The sequence below is a fragment of the Pholis gunnellus genome (assembly GCF_910591455.1).
Source record: "Pholis gunnellus genome assembly, chromosome: 12".
NCBI classification, from domain to species: Eukaryota; Metazoa; Chordata; class Actinopteri; order Perciformes; family Pholidae; genus Pholis; species Pholis gunnellus.
Window position 1 is genome coordinate 50,207 of NC_136539.1, and position 12,332 is coordinate 62,538.

At 42.6% G+C, this 12,332-nt stretch overlaps 1 protein-coding gene across 6 annotated transcripts in view; it reads left to right on the forward strand.

Moving 5' to 3' along the window:
- Positions 1-436: 436 nt before the first annotated feature.
- Positions 437-12,332, forward strand: part of slc37a1 (solute carrier family 37 member 1) — a 43,590-nt gene continuing 31,694 nt past the window's right edge. For 4 of the 6 annotated variants that reach the window (XM_079170058.1, XM_079170062.1, XM_079170061.1 and 1 more), the window contains exons 1-3: positions 437-588; positions 1,399-1,657; positions 9,304-9,385. In XM_079170058.1, the coding sequence (XP_079026184.1) occupies positions 1,602-1,657; positions 9,304-9,385 (138 nt within the window). In that variant the 5' untranslated portion in view covers positions 437-588; positions 1,399-1,601. Of the gene's footprint in view, positions 589-614; positions 1,026-1,398; positions 1,658-9,303; positions 9,386-12,332 lie in introns of those variants that run through there. The other 2 variants (XM_079170059.1, XM_079170060.1) reach the window with 2 other exon arrangements.

The following is a 12,332-nucleotide window of genomic DNA, read 5'->3' on the forward strand; positions in this document are numbered from 1 at the left end:
AGCTTCATTTTTACACGAAACAAATAATAGCCTCAGCTGTGTTTCAGCTCCAGGACAGCAGTGAAGGCCCAGGAGAGTGATAGTAGTGTGATAGTAGTATACCAGTAGAGTGATAGTAGTATGATAGTAGTGTGATAGTAGTGTGATCACACTACTATCACACTACTATCACACTACTATCATACTACTGTCACATTACTATCATACTACTGTCATACTACTATGGCACTACTATCATACTACTATTACATTACTATCATACTACTGACATACTACTATGGCACTACTATCATACTACTGACATACTACTATGATCGTAGTGTGATAGTAGTGTGATGTTTGACTGTGGCCCACAGTGAGAGGCTCTGGTCAAACATCAAACAACCATCTGAGGCAGCAGGAGCCGGGAGTGACGTCAGAGCAGCAGAGAGGAGCGTGCGCCGCGACCAGCCCAGCTGTGTGCGTGCTCTGTGTGTGTGAATGGCTTTGAGGTGACAGTGGGCTAGCTTTCACACAACAAGGAAGTGGAGGACATGTCGCTCAACTGAAGGCACAAACAAAGACGAAACCGTCGACTTTCCCTTCGCGGTAAGCTCAGCAGCAGGAATGGAGTGTTTGTGGCTCATTGTGATCGGGTAACGTCACGAGACGGACCGAAGGTCAGCGATTGAACGTTTGATCTAGCCGCGATGTGACCCGCTAGCTGTCGTCTCGCTTGCGATGTAACCACGGTATTGTTTCACGCATGAGGGGAAAGGTATTGTAGCTTCCTCTGTTGATCGGCCGTGTCTCTGTCGACTGTGTCGATACATTATTGAAGACTGGAGGTTCTGGATGTGTTTGTTTTAATTGTTTCATGTTCGCCATATGTTATACACGAGGATTATGAGAGAACATAACCATCGTCCCTACACTCGCGTCGGTCGCTGTTCACGTCTGAAGTTCCAGATGCCCCCGTCAGTCCCAGCAAACATCGTGTGGTGTGCCCAGCGGACTTGAGACCAGTCGTGATTTGCTGCGTTCATGTAAGGGGAAAAGGCACGGAGCAACGGGGGTATAGACGAGGCCTTGACTCAAATGAAATGCAGTTATTAATCCAACCGCCTTGTCAAATTTGGCAAGGGAAAGTATATGAAAACTGCACTCCCAACAGCCTGCGGTGTATACATAGGTGTAAATGTTAGATAGTTCTGATGGGCAGGTGGCACCTTGCATGGTAGCTCTGTCATCAGTGTATGAATGATAACATGTAGTGTTAAAGAGCTTTGAGTGGTCGGAAGACCAGAAAATTGATATTTCCCAGTCTCCTTCTTTATCTCTTCAGCTATACCCTCTCTTATCGTTTCCTTTTCTTCTTCCCTCTCTCTCACCCCTCTCCCTCTCTTGTCATCTTCTCAGACTCCTGATTTGTGCTGTCCTTCCAGCTCCAGTGCTCACGGTTTCAACCGTGTATCCTCATGTTGCCGATCTGCAAGCAGCTTCCTCTGAAATGGAGATGAGCCAAGGCGGCGCCACCATGTTTGCGTGTACCCCATCAGCCTCCTCAGCGTGAGGCCACACCAGCTGCCCGTCACTGTCATTGTCAATATCCGTGCCCAAACATGGCCACTGTTCCTCCTGGGATCCGCCTGCTGGTGTCCTTCGACAGGGACCAGTGGTGAGTCTGAACCCGGTTGTGTGTGTTTAAGTGGGTGTAGTCTCTTTACATAGTCTTTTACGTAGTTAGACTTTCCTCTGAATTTTCCTCTGAGTTTGTGTTTCTGACAATTTACCATCAAAGCTAATGTAAAAGTGTTAATTGTTTGCCAGCTGTTTTAGTCGTTGGCAATCAGTTTATTTGAATTTGGATGTGCATATGTGCTTATTTCAATTTGACTTGTTGAATTTTTCCCCATCCAAGACTATTTCAACAAGATGTCACAGTTAATCAAGATATCATTTATTCAGATATTTCTGTGCAATATGGACATTTTAGTGTATCAATCAGCACATACAAACCTTTTTGTCCATGTGGGCTGAGCAGTAATGTCAGGTAATGCATTCCCATGACGTTTGTCACTGAGGATGGTGCATAACAGAGTCCTGAGAACAGGAAATACTACATTCTACTGAGGGCTTTCGGCTGCCTTTTAAAACATTAGTTGGCATAGTAGTGTTCAGCAGACGTGGGGTTGTTCACGCTTTGACGTCAACTGCAACAAGTCATACCAGTTGTTGCATTGCAGGAAGTTACATAAGGCGTATAAGAATCATCAGATTCATCTAAATTAAAGGATACGACTGTTATTGTATATCTTTCTTATTGTTAACATGTCTTATGAAAACTGCAAAACCACCAATGTGTTAGTCTGTCTCTCTTTTTGACGTTCCTAAACGGTCTTTGGTTGTCAGTAAATCTTTAAAAACAGCTCACACATATTAGGGGTGGGGAAAAAAATCGATACACCATAGCATCGCGATATTTTGCGTGGCGATATTGTATCGATACACGGAAGCCAAGTATCGATCTTTTATTATATAAACTATAACCTTTTTGGTACTATAAAAATAAAATCAATTGCTCTTTCAGTCCACTAGATGGTGCTGAGTTATTTTCTGGTGAGGTCAGCAGAGGTCCCGGGTCAACGTGATTGGTAGGAAGTTGGTCAAAACAAAGATGAGACATCGGAGAAAGAAATCAGAAATGCGCCGTCTGCGTTTGAATCAGACGTCTGGACTTATTTGGATTTTTTTTAACAAGGAAGGCCAGTAGGCGTTTTTTCACAGACACAGCCATGCCCAAGCTCTACAGAAAAGTGAAGCTTAATGGGATGAACGGTCGTACATTTGGAGGACACAGCATCCTCGCGTACTTGGAGAGAATATTGTTGAAAGAATGTGTAGCGTTAGACATTCCTGCAGCTATCTTCGTTATTACAGTCACCAAAGTGGTTAGCTAGTAGCTCCTAGTAGCTAGCACTCACGGGAGAAAAAGAACAGACGACCATCGTCTCTTTGGTCTGGGAACTCACACTCTGACAGTTTTATTCTGCGCATGCGCACAACAGCACCTCAGTGCACGCAGGCATAGGCCACTCAACATGGCTTTGCTACTCACATAGGAATATGCTCAACACTCCCACTCAAAGACATGTGTATAGCTCTCTATGTTGGTAAATAAAAACCAAAAATACACAACTTCAAAATAAAACATTTTGCATACTGGCAGTGTTCTGAAAACTTCAAAACATCTGTCAGTTCACATTACTCACCAAACAAATACCCCTTGAAACTCTCAAACTTATTCTTTGTCACTGGCTTGGTAAGAACATCAGCTACCATGTTTGCAGTAGGACAGTATTCTATAGATATTTTCCCTTCTGCGTGTGCAGACCGTATAAAGTGATACTTTATATCTATGTGTTTGCTTCTCTGTCTGCATACTGGGTTCTTAGATAAAGCTATCGCCCCCTGGTTGTCCTCATAGATCTTGACTGGTACATTACATTACATTACAGTCATTTAGCAGACGCTTTTATCCAAAGCGACTTACAAGAAGTGTATTCAACATCGGTATTCAAGAGAACTACTAGTCACCAGAAGTCATAAGTGCATCTCCTTTGCTAAACAAGTATCTAGAGCATAAACCAGGGCAAACGTACAGTACAGAAACAAACATACAATAAGTGCAACGAGCAAATCCGCAATACAATAAGTGCAACGAGCTAATACGATTACAATAAGTGCAATAAGCTAATACGAATAAAATAAGTGCTAAGTGGAAGGCTCAGGGTAGTACTTCTTGAAGAGGTGAGTTTTCAGCCTGCGCCGAAAGATGGGCAGCGACTCCGCTGTCCTAACGTCAGTGGGAAGTTCATTCCACCACTGTGGGACCAGGACAGAAAACAGCCGTGACCGGGTAGATCGGCCGCAGGGACCTCTGAGCGACGGGGAACCAGTCGCCCTGATGCAGCAGAGCGAAGTGGTCGGGCGGGGGTGTAGGGCTTAACCATGGCCTGGAGATAGGAAGGAGCTGTACCTTTCACTGCCCTGTAGGCTAGCACCAGAGTCTTAAACTGGATGCGAGCTCTTACAGGTAGCCAGTGTAGAGAACGGAGAAGGGAAGTTGTGTGGGAGAACTTGGGGCGCTCGAACACCAGACGAGCTGCAGCTTTCTGGACAAGCTCCAGCGGTCTGATGGCCGACGCCGTGGCTCCGGCAAGTAGAGAGAGCAAGTAACATGAGCAAGTAGCAAGAGCAAGAGTAAGTAACATGCTGGTTACCACTATCTATTCCTCTAAGTAGTTGTACAAGGTACATACTCTCTTGAGTCGTGGCTGCAAGTGCCATATACTCTGCTTCGCAGGTGGACAACGCCACTGTTGGCTGTTTCCTACTCTTCCACGATATAACTGGACCATTCTCAGTTAAGCTGAAACAGTATCCACTTGTGCTCCTCCTATCATCCTTATCAGCTGCCCAATCAGCATCACTATATCCTTCCAGCTGTAGGAGGCTTTTCTCACATTTCTGGTAGTGTAGTTCTTGATCTATCGTACCCTTTAAGTACCTCAGTATGTGTTTTGCTGTAGCCCAATGCTGTTGCTTTGGTTCTGCTAGATACTGAGATAGTTTACTCACAACCCAGCTCAGGTCATGTCTGGTACATGTCATAATGTATATCAAGCTACCTACTATCTCTATATCCTGTCGAATCAATAACTTCACCCTCACTGTCAAAGTTTAACTTTTGCTCACATGGGGTGGATCTCGGTTTGCATTCGGACATTCCAAATTTCACTAATATTTTCTCTATGTGTCTCTTTTGAGTCATTTTGATCTCTCCCTCACTTTGTCTGAAATCGATACCCAGGAAGTGTTTAAGTGGACCCATATCGTTCATCTTAAACCTTCTCTTCAACATTTCTTTTACATCACTGAGTAAGGTGTTGTTACTCGTTGCTATGATTAAGTCATCTACCCACACTAACAGAATCACTTTCTTGTTCTCAGATCTTCTGCTGTACACAATGATCAGCATCATTGTGCACAAAACCATTCTCTGTAAAGTGATCATGCAGTAACATGTTCCAGTTCCGCCCAGACTGTTTTAAACCATACAATGACTTGTTGAGTTTACACACTAAGTGTTCCCCTGTTTTTGACTTGATCTCAAAACCTTCCGGTTGCTCCATATATACCTCACAGTCTATTGGAGCATGGAGACAGTCTTCACATCCATTTGGTGTAGGGTAAGATCCTCCTGTACAGCCACCTGCATTAATGCTCGTACAGAGGTCATGTTGGCTGTCGGTGAAAAAGTCTCTTTATAATCAATCCCTTCCACTTGACTATACCCCTTTGCGACATATCTGGCTTTACAAGTTTCAGATCCATCTGGCCTCTCTTTCACTGCATACACCCAGCGACCTCCCACTGCTTGTTTGCCTCTTGGCAGTGGGGTCAGAGTGAAAGTATTATTCTCTGTCAAAGAGTTCATCTCCTCTTTCATCGCGTCAGCCCACATTTTTGACTTCTTTGAGTCCATTGCCTCTTTAAGTGTTTTAGGTACATCATAAACTACTCTGTAGAAATAATCTATATTTTCACTTTCATCATTATTACACTCAGCTTTACACTGATACTACTTTAAATATTCTGGAGCCTTTCTTTGTCTCATAGGGTATCTCTTTTCTCCCTCTTCTCTCTGGGTACTATCTGTCTGGGTCGGACCTGCCTCAGCAGTCTCCTCAACATTTGACTCTTTACCCTCCTTAGGCTGTCCCTGACCCTGGTTGACTATCTTCGGTGGTGTACCTCTTTTCTCAATATCTTCCCCCATGTCACAATCTGTCTGAGTCTGGCTATCTGCGCTACCTTTTGTGAGGAATTTCACCAGCCTATGTTTGAGGACTTTTCCTGTCTCGGGATAATACACATTATATGCTGGACTATATTTGTCATAGCCTACAAGGATCCCCTTTTTGCATCTAGAATCCAGCTTTTTCTTATCCTGCTGATATACGTATCATTCAGAACCAAATATCTTCATGTTAGATAGGTTAGGTGTTTTTCCTGTGAAAACACGGTAAGGTGTCTGCTCTAGCCGCTTACTGTAGCACCTGTTGCGGATTTGAGCTGCTGTCTGTACAGCATATGTCCATAATTGCTTTGGGAGGTTACTCTCCAATAGCATGCATCGAGACATCTCGAATAAGGTTCTCCAACCTCTTTCGGCAGTTCCATTCTGATGAGGTGAGTAGGGTGCACTCTTCTCATGCCTTATCAAGTTACTCCTAAGTAAAGACTGGAACTCCTGCCCGGTATACTCTGTGTGAGTTCCCAGACCAAAGAGACGATGGTCGTCTGTTCTTTTTCTCCCGTGAGTGCTAGCTACTAGGAGCTACTAGCTAACCACTTTGGTGACTGTAATAACGAAGATAGCTGCAGGAATGTCTAACGCTACAGGTTATGGGCCCAGTCAATCAGGCCAAAGGTGGTTCAGACTTTTATTCGACGGTGATGAGAAAAATTACGAGCTCTGGGAAACAAGGTTCCTCACGCACATGGAGTTACGTCGTCTCAGAGAAGTTATCTCGGAAGACCCGGAGATCGCTGAGGATGACGAAGAAGCTCTCGCGGATGACGAGGAAAAGAACGGTGAGGCATATGCAGAACTAGTGCAATGTCTGGACAACAAGAGCTTGTCATTGGTAATGAGGGACGCGAAACGTGTCGGAAGAAAAGCACTGAATATTCTTCGCGAGCACTATGCCGGAAAGGACAAACCCCGCGTTGTGAGTTTGTATTGTGAACTTTCCGCGCTCCATAAGGCCAGCAATGAAACGGTCACAGACTATATTATTCGAGCAGAGACTATATTCACGTCATTGAGAAGAGCAGAGGAGCATATTAGTGATGGGCTTCAGATGGCTATGGTAGTAAAAGGACTACCTGATTCATACAAGCCATTCATCGTGTACATCACTCAGACAAGTGACACTGTAACGTTCGGCGAGTTTAAAACAAAACTGCGAAGTTACGAGAGTACTGAAAAATATGGGAAAAGTGACGTGAATGCTGAAGAAGACAACGTGATGAAGACTAGCGGGGCAACGAGGTCCCGAGGAAGAGGAAGAGGGAAGAAAATGGACCTGGCTGATGTCGAGTGTTACACGTGCGGTAAAAAGGGACTATGTAATCAATGTAATCAGATTCTTTATTATCCCCCAAATTACAAGCAAATGTCTGTTTATTGTCCAACCATGTTGGAGGAAATGTGGGGCAGTAAATGTAGACCACACCCATGTTTTGGTTATGTCCGGAAATTGTACAGTTCTGGGGAAATGTCCATATGGTTAGTCAAAATTCTGATATACCTAAGTCTTTGTATGTTACTCTACTTTGGTAACATGACAGCAGATACTGTGAACCCGAGAGTGCCCCAAATGGGGGATTTGAGGGGGGGCGAAGAGTGTACACATGTAGTACAAATCACTTTTGAGAACAAATGAAATGATATTTTAAAATATTTCAAAAACGTACATGACGAAGAGATTCTGATCAAATGGACCATGTAACCTATTTTAATCACTCAAAAACATATATATACACAAAGTACTTCAAGGTACTGCAAGTACTACCACAATTTCACCTATTTCTCGCCAGGAGAAGGCGAGCAATGTTCTCCGTTATCAATCCCAGCCGCGATCTACGGCACTTTCACACACACTTCATATCCAGGAGCACGAGCACAACAAACTGCATCGAACTATTGCCTCCAAATTATTCTACTTTAAACCATTTTAAAGTTACTATTGATCTGCCACAGATATCAACTCAGCCCATCATAAACATTGAAACTGTCCGTACCTTTTAGATGTTTCCTGGATGAAAATCCCCAAAAAAAATTAATCCGTGCCGCCATTTCGCCATGTCTCTCTGATCGTTCTGTGGAAAAAACTGAGTCTCTGACGAGCTTCTATGACGAATGAGTAATAATTTCAGTTTTGGCCAATGGGTTTGACCCATGGGGGCAGATCACAGTTTTCGATTATTTTATTGGCTTAAAATTCTGTAAACAACTCAAAGAATGAATTACTGCACTGCCCAGAGTCTTTCGGGTTCAGATCTGTGGGAATTGCGCAAATCGGCCAATCACAGGCTGTGTTAGGTTCAAATACATCACGTAAAACTGAAATTCTGATGAAAATGAGCCATATTTTACAAGTTTTCATATAGCCCAGGCTCTCAAAATGATGCCAAACTTCTGTATTAGATAGATTGAACACTATTAGTGATAAAAGAAGTGAAATATAAAGTTAGATAGTATTTGAAAGTACAATAAAACAACTATATCGGCTGCTTTCAAAATCAGAATTGACGTTGGCTGACCTCAGCTGACCTGTACACCGGCATTGATTTCTCAGGCATACTTCACTCTATCAAAGCCAATTCTTTTTTTAAAAGGACTTGGAATTGACTTGCAGTGTCGATGTTACAGTTTACTGTTTTTGTCAGAGAAGAAATGACCAATCTGTTAGTTTGATATATTAGTAATATGACAGCTGGCTAACTCTAGCTAGAGTTAGCTTATGTTAACGTTAGCTATGTGTTTGTTTGCCGGGTGATATTTGTGACTTTAAAACAAGTGCTACAGTGCTGATACCCCCAACTTTAACTGATACCAAAACAAAAAGGTTATACACAGTATGCCAGGCGGGGCTTGACACAATTTTTTACCCTTTTGCCAAGTAGCTGAGATGTTCTTTGGACATAAAAGAAGTCCAAAATGTGAGCCATAGTGATGGAGCCCAGGCTGCTTTGTTTGGAAACCAAGAAATGGCTGAAAGCACTGCACATGTAGCTCTAGAACTCATTTTCATTCTTATTTGGAGCCAAAAAACACATACGTTTTTTAAATATTTCTTATGTTCCCTTTCATTGCCAATAGAACGAGATTAAGTAATATCCCTTTTCATTTTCTAATACTATGAAGAAATACCGTCACTGCAAAAACAAACACCAAATACCATGATATAGATGGTCTATCTCCCACACCTACTACTATCTGGTCATGTTACACAAATATCCCTAAATACCATCTTTTTTCTCTGACTGCTGTGGTTTTAGACTGTATTGTTGGCAATGAAGGAGATAACGCAAGCCTGTAAAAAATACAAGCGTGAGCTGTGTCCTGTCACCCCCTCACCTCAAACTGACATAGGACATGCTGCTTTCCGTCAGAGGGTCAGAGGGGGTGTTTGGATTTGTTCTCTGGTCCTTCAGCTCTCACTGCTGCCCTCTTGTGTTTCCTCTCTGCAGGTACAGAGCTCTCACTTTCCTCCTCACCTTCCTGCTCTACACCAGCTTCCACCTCTCCAGGAAACCCATTAGCATCGTCAAGGTAACAAATGCTCATTGTTATTGTATACTCAATATTTCACATGCCTGGCATCAAAGGCCCCTCGAGGGACAGGCATTGGAAATTAACAGTAGCTAAACATGCTGTGATACATTGCATTGGAAAATTGTTGTGCAATTCTCATTTCGTATATTCGAATATGTATTTGTCCCTATTGGATAAACATGACATGCATCTGCATCCCCACAAAAAGTAACACTCCCTGAGCCAGTTTCCCTGACACTGATACATCCCCAGTCTAAAACTGAACACTAAATTCAAATGAGACTGCCATTGATGATGATCTTATTTGAAGGCTAGACTTAAGCTTAGTACGGGGAATTAGCCTCCTGTGTTTAATAGCATTGTGAAGTATGAGGAACTGTGGCAACACATACCAGAGCATCCTTGTGCAAGATCAGTTATCCTACCAGCTTCAGCAATGACACAATAGTAACCTGCGCCTCAAGCAGAGAGCTGAAGAGAATTTCCATTCTAGCAAATGGACCTGTGAGTGTCAACGTTGTGTGTTTACCGGCTCTATTTTTATGACCAGTGCAAGCACAGCAATTTTGGCGCATTAAGGGGATAGTTTTTTTTTTTAAAGTGTGGTTGTATGAGGAATTCATCCATCAGCGCGTTACCCGTCGGTATTACCCTTAATATCGTTTTGTAGTTCCTAGTCAGGCTGTCTGACGGCAAGTTGAAGCAGTGAAAATATTCTAAACACAGCGTACTCCTCAACTAATACTGATTTCTTTTAGGTGTCTATAATAGGTTTTGCTGATGCCCCGTCCACAGCAGTACATTGCTTTGCTCCCGTGGTGGTATTCCTGTCTGTTTTGACTCAGAGGTAGAGTGTGTCGTCTCTGGTCACATGGTGTGTGACAGGGGGCAGTTAGCTTCGGCACCAACTGACATAGAGGACTCTTTTCTGGGCTCAGCTTTTGGGTTTGGAGGGCATTGGAGTGGAGGGGGTCTTGGGCTGGATTTAAGGTGGTTAAAACATGTGAGTGCTCTCTTTTGAATGTTAATTATCAATGGGCCTAATTATGCTCTACATGCATTTGTTGGTGTTTCTGTGTACGTGTAAAATGTAACTTTGTAACGGCGGCCGCTGATCACAGCTGATCACATCTGGATCAGCTGTCAGTCGGCTTTAACAGCTGGAGAGACTTTTGAGAAGTTTGTGTCTGTTCAAATGATCACTTTACTTAATAATAGTAACTAATAATACTAATAACTAATATAGACACATAGGGATCATGACTGTAGAGGTGTTGTCTCTCTGTAGCCTGTTAACAAACTGTGTCTGTGTTCTGTTTATAAGCGCTGGACCGATTTATACCGGCGGAATGCGTTCGTCTTATTTATGTATTTATTTGAGTCTGTACGTTTTGAAATTAATTAATGATTATTGTTTCTCTTAAATGATAAAACTCATCAAACACTCGTGAGGCTGAATGAACAGCCTCACGTGACTGAATGAAATTATGATAAATGATTTAAAAAGATCTCTCTGACTTTAATTGTTTCCATAATAAAAGTTATTGAGGGAAATATCAGATCATGAAAAGACAAAACTTTCGAATAAATGAAGAAAGTTGTTTGTGGTCCTTTTGTTGTTCAGTCTACAATTAACATTTATTTAAACCAGACGGTGAATCCGAAAACTAATCAAATATAAACTAGAGTTTAATCTGATCTGTCTTCACTCTGGTGTTAAACTCAGTCAGTCCGATCGGCTGCAGCGTCCAATCACATAACTGATGAACAATGAGGGGGCGTGTCGGCTGTTAAAACACTTCCTGGGAGTCTGTTCTCGTGGGTCCTCGCTCATGGCTCCTCGGAGATCCCTCCTCCCTCCTCCCTCCTCGATCCTTGCTCCTCAGAGCTAAATAAGAGCTTTGGGACGGCCGTCAATATGGCGGCGCAGAACAACTTCCGGTTCGAGCGAGGATCGAGGAGCAAGGAAATTACAATTAAGAGACTTGGGATGTACCCTATGTCTGCCGTTCTCTGAAATAACTGAATTTCTACATGCTTGTATGAGGAAGGGGTAGTCTTTTCAGTTTGACGAATCATTTTCTGAGCCTCGAAGGTCCGCCTCACCAGATTGGATTTTTAGTGGCTTAAAACTCTGCCAATCACCGAATTAATCATTTCACTGCATCCTACACTCATTTCCGCATCCTTAGACGTATCGCATGTGCAAATCGCCCAATCATAGGCTGTGCAACATTCAAAGGAAGTCTATAAGACTGGAACTCAGACGAGGGTGACCGATGTTCTACAGGTTTATAGAAAGCCCAGGCTCTCAAAATGATGCCAAACTGCTGTATTAGATATATTGAACTATTGTTTTAGTGATAAAACAAGTGAAATATATAGTTATATAGTATATAAAATTAGCATGGGAGACCTGGAGCAGCTGCATCCAAAATGAGAATTTGGCCTGATCTCGGCCGAACTTTCCGTACAAAAGCCTCTATTTTTCTATTGTGCTTTCACTTTATCAAAATAAAAACAGTATGTAGAGACTACTGACATGTTGTACTATGATTGTGGATTTTTTTAGGCTTACTGCTGCATTATTTCAAATACAAATCAACAATAGAAGTACTTTTTTTCCCAGGCAAATCTGAACATTTTCAATTTTTTCTGTGTGTTATCTTCATTCAGCATTAACCAGTAGCATATACACTGATATGTACACATCTTAACAAAGCTCACTTTTTTATTCAAATAGACCTTGTAGTTAGAGAGAAAAGCTCTTTTCAGTATGGGTATGACATTTTCGAGCAGAGGCCTCAAAATAGGCTAATTAGGGGTTATGGTGATATGACATAATGGGTAAGGCTGGGTTGTTTGGTTCCTGATGTTTTTCATTTGCTATGTCTCTCACTCTCACTCTCACTCTCACTCTCTATCTCTCTCACTCTCTCTGTGT